The following is a 10,543-nucleotide window of genomic DNA, read 5'->3' as shown; positions in this document are numbered from 1 at the left end:
GGGCGGCGCGCAGAGACCGCCGGGAGCGGGGCGGACGCTCGCGTCCCTCCTTTCCTCCCCGACTCTGTGAGGCGGCTGGCTCCGGCTCCCCGGCTGACATGGGCGCCGCCGCGTGGGCACCGCTGCTGCGTGTGTCTCTCCTGCTGCTGCTTCTGCCGCTCCCGGGGATGCCTGCGGGCTCCTGGGACCCGGCCGGTTACCTGCTCTACTGCCCCTGCATGGGTAAGGCCTCCCGAGCCCTCTGCTCAAATGGAGAAACTGAGGCCAGGATAGGACAAGCCACTCCTCTGATGCGCCCAGAGACACCTTCACGGGTCCAGGAGAGAACCTCAGAGAGGGGCAGAGCATGCTCTTCTCTCTGCCCTAGTCGCAAGGACACAGAGGGACCAACGTCTCACAGAGGGACCCCCCCTTCCATTTGACAGATGAGAAAACTGAGGCTGGGAGAGATTACGTGACTTGCTCGAGGACTAAGACAGCCCAGGGTCCAGTAAATGGAGTTAGTGGGGCAGAACTTGATGTCACTGACCCACGCTGGCTCCTGGTGTTTCCTTCATTCATTCAGCAAATATTTATGGGGCACCTGTTCTGTGCCAGGCCCTGTTCTCTCTGCTGGGAGTATGCCAGTGAATAAGACAGGCTCTCCCCGTGTCCGTGTATAGCCTTCACTTTAGTTGGGGAAGACAAAAAATAGAGAATAAGTAGGCCAGGCGGGTGGCTCACTCCTGTAATTCCAGCACTTTGAAAGACCGAGACAGGAGGATCATTTGAAGCTAGGAGTTTTCAAGATCAGCCTGGGCAACGTAGTGAAATCCAATCTAAAAAAAAAAAAAAACTTGAGTATGGTGTCACGTGCTTGTAGTCCCACCTACTTGGGAGGCTGAGGTGGGAGGATTGCTTAAGCCCAGGAGTTCAAGGCTGCAGTGAGCTCTGATTGTGCCACTGCACTTCCAGCTTGGGCGACAGAATGAGACCTTGTCTCAAAACAAGCAAAACCAAAAAAGGATAAACATTAAAAAAAAATAAGTACATAGTTTCATAGAGGATGATGAATACTAAGGGAAAATAAGAGAGCAGGGTAAGGAGAATCTAAAGGCCATGTCAGCTGCATGGTGGAAATGGGTGTGGTGGATCATCATTGTAGAAGTGAAGCATCATTCCTTCTTAAGGCCCCCAGTGGCTTTTAGACTCCTGACCATGGCTTTCAGGGCCCTGCATGATGTGGCCCCCTCTGACCATCTCCACAACTCCCTTCTCTGTTGATCCTCCAGCTGCAGCCACACTTAATCTCCTTTGCATTCCTCACACATGCTCAGGTCTTCAGCCTGCGCTGCTGCATGTGCCAGTCCCTATGCCTGGAACCCTCCCTTTCATTTCTGCTTGACCAGCTGTTTCCCATCCTTCAGGTCTCAACCTAAATGTCACCAGAAAGGACTTCACTGACCTCTACCCAAGTAATCTCATTACCCCATCACCAAACTTTTTTCATCTCTTTCTGGCAACTGTCAACATTTTTCATGTATTTGTTTACATATTTAGTGTCTCCTCAGTGGACTGTGAGTGCCCTGGGGGCAGAGGCCTTGTCCTTCTTGTTCATTCCTGTATCCCAGCACCTAGCACAGAGCCTGGCACATTGTGGCCTCTCAATCATATTTGTGAAATGAATGAACAGATGCCATGTTGGGGTTAACAAAAGGAATCACACAGGCTTCTTGCCCCTGAGGCATTCATAGGCTGAGGAATCAGCCAGTACAAAGGCCACAAAGATATTTGAGGAAAATTGAACTGAAGTAACTCAGAGCCAAGCCAAGATGGGAGGTAGAGGAGGGAGAGGGAGTATGGCAGGGGATTTGTGAAAGGAGCCCAGTAAATGAGGCATTTGAGTTGCCACTCCATGTGCAGGTGAATGGAGATAGAGGTGGAAGGGCTCTTCTGGCTGAGGGACAAGAGCAGAGGCTTGGGGTGGGGGCGGGAATTATAGAGCATGTTGGGGAAACAGCAAGGAACCTGGAGTGGTGGAAGCAGTTGTTGCAGGACCTGAAGATATCAGACCCAAGAGTCCGGACTTGTTCTCGTGCTGCCGACTCCCCTAGTTCTCCTTGGTATCCCTGACTTTCTACCCCTGGCTCCACAACTTTTCTGAGCTCTGCATGCCCTATGCCCTCCCTGCCCCAGGCCTCACCTCACCCTCAATGTACCATTTCCAGGGCGCTTTGGGAACCAGGCCGATCACTTCCTGGGCTCTCTGGCATTTGCAAAGCTGCTAAACCGCACCTTGGCTGTCCCTCCTTGGATTGAGTACCAGCATCACAAGCCTCCCTTCACCAACGTGAGTACTGCTGACCTTGGCCCTTCTCCGCCCTTCCCTGATCTTGCTTTCTTAACCCTCCAAGTCATCTGGGCTTTATTTCCCACTCCTCTGAGATTGCCCTACCTCCAGCCAGAACTGTCTTCACTGAAATAACAATATCTAACATTTATCCAGCACCTGCTGTGTGCGGCTGCATGAGAATTAGCTTATTTCACCCTCATCGCTTGCCTGTGAGGAAACTGGGGTTATGTAACTCGCTCAAGATCACACAGCCTGTGAGTAGTAGAGCTGGAATTCAAAGCCATCTTTGACCCCAGAGCCTGTGACTTGAACCTAAAGCCTCCGTTTCCATCCCTGATTGGCCCTACCCTCTGTGCATTCCATTGGCTGAGGGTGGTGGATGCTGTTATCAATTTTAAAGGAGACATGGAGGCACAGGTCATTTAATAACATGTCTGAGGCCACAACCCAGGCAGCCTGGCTTCGGTGCTGCCTCTCACCCCATCAAGGGGCTCCCTTGTCATGCGATGCTCAGTAGCCTCCAGTTCCTTGCTTATTCTTTGTGTCTTCCAGTGAACTGGTGTCTGTTCATATTGTATCTCCGGGAACTTAATTAATATTTGATGAATTGACTTAATAATTTTTCAATAGACATCAGAAATTATACTTAGTGTGAACAAAACAATTTCATTCTTATAACCTTTTCTCTGCATAAGTTTTACTTTTTCCTTTACATGCCAATATTTACAGAGATTTTTGAACAGAGGTTAAAAGTCAGAGTACCTGAAATCATTGTCTGACTTGGTCACTAGTTGCATAGCCTGGACAGGGTATTTTACCTCTTTGTGCCTCAGTTTCCTCATTTTTTAAATAAGTTGGTAATGATTCTTGTTACTATCTTATGGTGAGAACTGAATGAGTCAGTGACAGTAACATGCCTTCAGTGTTGTTGTATGCCACCTCCCTCTTGGAATCAACTGAGCTCATCAATGTACGAGCCTAAGACAGAGCAAGTCCTCAGTGGAAACCAGTGATGTTCTGATAATTTCACACTCACTTTTTTTTTTTCTTTGACACAGATTCTTGCTCTGTCACCAGGCTGGAGTGCAGTGGCATGATCTTGGCTCACTTCAACCTCTGCCTCCCAAGTAGCCTCAGTGATTCTCCTGCCTCAGCCTCTTGAGTAGCTGGGACTACAGGCACATGCCACCATACCCAGCTAATTTTTGTATTTTTAGTAGAGACGGGGTTTCACCATGTTGGCTAGGATGGTTTCGATCTCTTGACCTCATGATTTGCCCGCCTCAGCCTCCCAAAGTGCTGGGATTACAGGCGTAAGCCACTGCGCCTGGCCTCATACTCATTATTAGAGTGTAGGCATCACCCATCCATCTCTCTCTGGCTTCCTTGCCTTCTCAAACAGTTGTCTTTCCAAGTCCCCACTTCCTTGCTTTCTGTGGCTTACTAACCTGCCCCAACAAAGCTCTCCTTCACCACTGTTAGCATTCTCACTGAGGTCAGCAGTGACCTCCAAATTGCCAGGGGTTATTTCTCAGTCTTTCTCTCATCTGACTTCCCAGTGGCACCTGATCCTGTGAGCCTGTCCTTCCTAAACTTCCCTATTCCAAGACACCACCTGTCCCTGCTGTAAGCTAGTCTCTGAGCATTTTCCTCTTTGCACTGTATCAGGGGCTCCTTTCTTTCCACCCACTGTTTAGATGTTAGTGTTTCTCTTCTTTCTGTTTGCTTATTAGCTACATGACCTCAGATGTTATCTAGATCCTGTATGCTTGGGTTTCTTCATAAGTAAACTGGAGATGGTTATATTCCTACCACTTAGGATTAAATGAGTGAATCTATGTAAAGTGATGAGTGCAGCACCTGGCACTGTGTCAACATGCAATAAATATTAGTTGCCATTATTACCATTACTTGCTTTGCTATGAATATCTGTTGACTCTTGTGGCTTTTACTCTTCTCCATGTACCTCCCAAATTTATCTGTGGCCCAGATTCAGACTCCCCTCTGATTACAGGCCTGTGTTTCTTTTTTTATTTTTATTTTTATTTTTATTTTTATTTTGAGACAAGGTCTCACTGTTGCCCTGCTGGAGTGCAGTGGTATGATCATCACTCACTGCAGCCTCCATCTTCTGGGCTCAAGCAATCCTCCCACCTCAGCCTCTAAGTAGCTGGGACTATAGGCACCCGCCACCACACCTGGCTAATTCTTTGATTTTTAGTAGAGACAAGGTCTCACTATCTTTCCCAGGCTGGTCTCAAACTCCTGAGCCTAAGCAGCCCCCCTGCCTCAGCCTCCCAAAATGCTAGGATTACAGTGAGCCACTACACCCTGCTGAAATTTTTTTAGTTTTGTTTGTTTGTTTGTTTTTCATTTTTGATACATACAGAGTCTCACTCTGTCACCCAGGCTGAAATGCAGTGGTGGAATCTTGGCTCACCACAGCCTCCACCTCCTGGATTCAAGTGATTTTTGTGTCTCCACGCCTGAGTAGCTGGGTCTACAGGCATGCGCCACCATACCTGGCTAATTTTTTGTATTTTTAGTAATGACAGGGTTTCACCATTTTGGCCAGGCTGGTGTCAAACTCCTGGCCTCAAGTAATCTACCTGCCTTGACCTTGCAAAATGCTGGGATTACAAGCATGAGCCACTGCACCTGGCCAGAAATTTTTTCTTTTTCATTGTGGAGTCTTGCTTTTGTCATCCAAGGTGGAGTACAGTAGAGCCATCTCAGCTCACTGCAACCTCCACCTCCCAGGTTCAAACGATTCTCCTGCCTCTGATTTCCCAAGTAGCTGGGATTACAGGCACATGCCACCATGCCTGGCTAATTTTTGTATTTTTAGTAGAGATGGGGTTTCACCATGTTGCCCAGACTGGTCTCCAACTCCTGACCTCAGGTGATCCATCCACCTCCGCCTCCCAAAATACTTAGATCATAGGCATGAGTGACTGCTCCCAGCCAGAAATTTTTTAAAGTCTCGAAAAATACACCAGCCGCGGTGGATCACGCCTATAATCCCAGTCCTTTGGGAGGCTGAGGCGGGTGGATCACCTGAGGTCAAGAGTTCAAGACCAGCCTGGACAACATGGTGAAACCCCATCTCTACTAAAAATATAAAAGTTAGCTGGGTGTGGTGGTGCGTGCCTGTAATCCCAGCTCCTCAGAAGGCTGAGGCAGGAGAATCACTTGAACCCAGGAGGCGGAGGTTGCAATGAGCAGAGATTGGCCACTACACTCCAGCCTGGGTGACAGAGCAAGACTCCATCTTAAAAAACAAAAAATACAAAGATGAATGCAACCACCAACCATGTACCCACTATTAGAATGATAATCATTAATACTTTCTCATCTTTGTTTCCTCTTCTCTTTTTGTTAATCAAATAAATAAAGCATTACAGATAAAGTTGGTAAAAGATGAAGTCTCTTTTTGGCCCCTGGGGCTAGTCCTGGTCCCTGAAGAATTATTGTGGATGTAGCGTATTTGGTGTGACTCCTTTAAAGTTCCTTCCTATACTTCACTGTGGCACTGAGCATCCTGGTACCCATCTCCAGGTCCAAAGTGGAAGAACTTCTCTACTTCTCTACAGCATATAGTTAGGAGAAAAAGGTAATTTTTTTTTTTTTTTTTTGAGACAGTGTCTCGCTTTGTCACCAGGCTGGAACGCAGTGGTGCGATTTCAGCTTACTGCAACCTCTGCCTCCTGGGTTCAAGCAGTTCTCCTGCCTTAACCTCCTGAGTAGCTGGGATTACATGTGTGCACCACCACGCCCAGCTAATTTTTGTATTTTTAGTAGAGACGGAGTTTCACCATATTGCCCAGGGTGGTCTCAGTCTCTTTTTTTGAGACAGAGTTTCACTCTTGTTATCCAGGCTGTAGTGCAATGACGCGATCTCGGCTCACCACAACCTCCGCCTCCTGGGTTCAGGCAATTCTTCTGCCTCAGCCTCCTGAGTAGCTGGGATTACAGGCACGTGCCACCATGCCCAGCTAATTTTTTGTATTTTTAGTAGAGACGGGGTTTCACCATGTTGACCAGGATGGTCTCGATCTCTTGACCTCGTGATCCACCCGCCTCGGCCTCCCAAAGTGCTGGGATTACAGGCGTGAGCCACCGCGCCCGGCTGGTCTCAGTCTCTTGACCTCGTGAACCGCCTGCCCCAACCTCCCAAAGTGCTGGGATTACAGGCATGAGCTACCACGACCGGCAAGAAAGGTACATTTTTGAGAGTCTCACTCTGTGGCCCAGGCTAGAGTACAGTGACACAATAGTCATCCTTCATTGAAGCCTCAACCTCTTGGATGCAAGGAATCCTTCCATCTCAGCCTCCCTAGTAACTGGGACTACAGGTTTGCGCCACCACGCCCAGCTAATTTTTAAATTTTTTGTAGAGACAGGGTCTCACTATGTTGTCTAGGCTGGTCTTGAACTGCTGGCCTCAAGTGATCCTTCTGCCTCGGCCTCCCAAAGTGCCGAGATTACAGACATGAGCTACCACACCTGGTCAAAAGAAGCATTTTAAATTCTAGTAGATACTCACCAATTGCATCCCAAAGTGGTTGCTCCAAAATGTAGACTTCTACTACCAGCCGTGTACAAGAGTGCCCATTTCCCCACAAGTTAAGCTTTTCAGTTTTTGCTGGTCCCATGAGTGAGAAGTAACTGATGCCTTGTTATAATTGTAATTTGCTTTTTCCTGATACTAGTGAGGTTATACGTCTCCTGAGTGTGCTTGCTATTTGGGTCTCCTTTGTTGTGAGTTGTTTACCCCTAACCTTTGCCCATATTTTCTCTTGGCATCATTTGTCTTTTTTTGATATCAGCAGGGTTTTTTTTTTTTTTTTTTTTTTTTTTTTTTTTTTTTAAAATAAAAAAAAAACATCCTTTTTTTTTTTTTTTTTTTTTTTTTTTTTTTTTTTTTTTTTTTTTTTTTTTTTTTTTTTTTTTAACACAAATATTGTTAAAAAGAAAAAAAAAAACACCTGCTGATACAGTTTGTTCTTTAGCTTGCACACTCTCCTCTTAGCCTATCTCTATCCTAACCTTGGTGTCTTTTGACAGAAACTTTTCATTGTCGTGTTGTCTGAACTGTCTTGGTCTTGGAGTGTTGTTTTTTTTTTGAGATGGAGTTTCTCTCTGTCATCCAGGCTAGAGTGCAATGGCACAATCTTGGCTCACTGCAACTTCTGCCTCCTGGGTTCAAGCGATTCTCCTGCCTCAGCTTCCCAAGTAGCTGGGACTACAGGTGCTCACTACTATGCCCAGCTAATTTTTTTGTATTTTCAGTAGAGACAGGGATTCACCATGTTGGCCAGGCTGGTCTCGAATTCCTGACCTCAAGTGATCCACCCACCTTGGCCTCCCAAAGTGCTGGGATTATAGGTGTGAGCCACTGCGCCTGGCCTTACATGTATTTTGTTTTTTGTTTTTTGAGATGGAGTCTCACTGTGTCGCCCAGGCTGGAGTGCAGTGGCACCATATTGGCTCACTGGAACCTCTGGCCCCCAGGTTCAAGCAATCTCCTGCCTCAGCCCCTTGAGTAGCTGGGGTGCCTGCCACCACGCCTGGCTAATGTTTTTGTATTTTTAGTAGAGACAGGGTTTCACCATCTTGGCTAGGCTGGTCTTGAACTCCTGACCTTGTGATCCACCCAAAGTGCTGGGATTACAGGCGTGAGCCACCGCGCCCGGTGAGTGTATTGTTTTAATAAATGTCTAAAGTAGCCATTGGGACACTGAGGTGGGATCTCTGCTTCTCCTTTTCCTGTAGCTCCATGTGTCCTACCAGAAGTACTTCAAGCTGGAGCCCCTCCAAGCTTACCATCGAGTCATCAGCCTGGAGGATTTCATGGAGAAGCTGGCACCCACCCACTGGCCCCCTGAGAAACGGGTGGCATACTGCTTTGAGGTGGCAGCCCAGCGAAGCCCGGATAAGAAGACGTGCCCCATGAAGGTGGGTCCTGTGGGTTCGGGGGCCCTTTCTTTCTGTTCCATGTCCTCTGGGCCCCCGAGACTATATCGTGGCAAAATGTGGGGAAAGGCACAAGAAGGACTTAGGGTAGAAAGATGGAGATTTAAGTCCTGTTTCTGGTATTTGTTAGCGGAGCAGCATCACCTTGGGCAGAAGACTTTGCTTCTCTGAACCTTCATTTCTACCTACAAAATAGTGATGCCAGTGCCTGCTGTGTCTCACTCGTAAAGTATCATGAGGGCCAGGTGAAAGAGTGCTTGTAAACTGTAAAGTGCCATATCAATAATAATAACTACTATTTACATAACACTTTATATGTCAGGTACCATGCTAAGAGCTTTACATGTATCAACTCATTTAATACTCACACTGTTCCATGAGGAAAATACTTATAATATCCCCACTTCGTAGGACGATGAGGACAGCACAGGGAGGGTCAGTATCTTACCTCCCTATGGATCACACAGCAAATAAGTGGTAGAGCTGGGATTCAACCTGGCACTTTGGAAATAAGGCAACCCCCACATGTGTCTTTCGGTGTATGTGGTAAAGTATGGGGAAAGTGGTTGGAAGAGCTATGAAATTTGAGAAGGGAGACCTAGCTCACAGCCCCAACACTGCCCTTTACTTGCCGTGTAACCTTGGGCAAACATCTGACCCTCAGTGGGCCTTGGTTTCCATTTTGAAAATGAAAGTATTGAATTAGCCAATGTTGAATGTCTCTTGAAGCTCTAGTCCTTGGTTCCAAATCCAAAGTCTGCTTCTCCCCAGCCCCTCATCAGTGCTGCAGAGTCAGCAGGATGTGACACATGAACAGGAAAGACTCCTGCTGGAAACCAGAATTGAAGCCAAGGCACTCTCCTTAGCCCCTGGCCCAGGAAATACAGAGTGACATTCCTCCTAGGCCATCCTGTGAGAGTGTTTCAGCCTGAGTCAAATTACCCAGGTTCCCCCACCTACAGTTCCTTGGTCCCATCCCCAAATGGCTTTCCCTCCTCCTCAGTAAGCCTTCCACCACTCTCTTTCTGCAGGAAGGAAACCCCTTTGGCCCATTCTGGGATCAGTTTCATGTGAGTTTCAACAAGTCGGAGCTTTTTACAGGCATTTCCTTCAGTGCTTCCTACAGAGAACAATGGAGCCAGAGGTACTTGGAGGGGTAGCGTTGCTGGGTTTAGGGGAGGGGCGTGGAGCTCATGGGCATTCAGCACCTTCCTGGCACTCCCCTTGTCTTCCCCACCCTGAAGTATGAGACCAAAGGTACAGGTGCTCTGTCTGTTGAACTTGGAATCCTGTGTGATCTGTTACCATCTCCACGCCTGACACGGTGGAACGTTGACCTGCCATGGGGTTGAGAAAGAGTTTATCAGTTGATAAGGAATGTCATAAAAAGAACATTCGACAGTCACATGAGTCTCAATTTCCTCCTCTAGGCGTGAGAATCACTCCTGTGTTACCTTACTCTTCACAAGGTGAAATTGGAAGCAGCTTCTACAGAACAGTTTTAGGTGCAGACGGAGAAATGATGTCATCCTGATAATTACTGGATGTGTTTATTAATTGCACTCCATTAGGCCCTGTTTAAAAAAAAAATAGGTTAGCAGGACATGGGCACAGGCCATGAAACATTTATAGGGCATCTGTCATGTGTGAGACATAATGCTCAGAGGCCAATGGTGATCTGTAAAAATGAGAATGACCTGGCTCTGGTTTTCTAGAAGCTATGGTCTTATAATGACAGTATAGTGTACTTGTCCTTAATGCTGTAGCATGGCAGGAAAGATAGTGCACTTAGAAAGCAGACATTGGTTAGGAGATGCAAGGAACGTATTAATTCATGTGTGGTCAAAGCACTTGGCGTTTAATAGGCCAAAGGTAAACAGATGTAGAGAAATGAGGCTGACACCTGTAATCGCAACACTTTGGAAGACCAAGGTGGGTAGATCACTTGAGCCTAAGAGATCAAGGCCGCAGTGAGCCATGATCACACCACTGCACTCCAGCAAAGGTGACAGAGCAAGGGCCTGTCTCAACAAAACAAAACAAAAACAAATAAAACAAGCGCATTCCGGCCGGGCGCGGTGGCTCAAGCCTGTAATCCCAGCACTTTGGGAGGCCGAGTCGGGTGGATCACGAGGTCAAGAGATCGAGACCATCCTGGTCAACATGGTGAAACCCCGTCTCTACTAAAAATACAAAACATTAGCTGGGCATGGTGGCGCGTGCCTGTAATCCCAG

The 10,543-nt window shown here is 47.3% G+C and overlaps 1 protein-coding gene across 2 annotated transcripts in view; it reads left to right on the top strand.

The window, feature by feature from the left end:
• Window positions 1-48: 48 nt before the first annotated feature.
• The window catches only part of POFUT1 (protein O-fucosyltransferase 1), a 28,197-nt gene continuing 17,702 nt past the window's right edge, over window positions 49-10,543 (top strand). Inside the window, exons 1-4 of one of the 2 annotated variants that reach the window (XM_017514597.2) lie at window positions 49-222; window positions 2,208-2,329; window positions 8,108-8,290; window positions 9,340-9,452. In XM_017514597.2, coding sequence (XP_017370086.1) covers window positions 99-222; window positions 2,208-2,329; window positions 8,108-8,290; window positions 9,340-9,452 — 542 coding nt within the window. In that variant the 5' untranslated portion in view covers window positions 49-98. The remainder of the gene's footprint in view (window positions 223-2,207; window positions 2,330-8,107; window positions 8,291-9,339; window positions 9,453-10,543) is intronic. The other variant, XM_017514604.2, reaches the window with a different exon arrangement.

This window comes from Cebus imitator, unplaced genomic scaffold, assembly GCF_001604975.1.
Source record: "Cebus imitator isolate Cc_AM_T3 unplaced genomic scaffold, Cebus_imitator-1.0 Scaffold18, whole genome shotgun sequence".
Classification (NCBI taxonomy): Eukaryota; Metazoa; Chordata; class Mammalia; order Primates; family Cebidae; genus Cebus; species Cebus imitator.
Note: the sequence above shows the minus strand (reverse complement) of the source record. Positions and strands in the feature narration are given on the sequence as shown.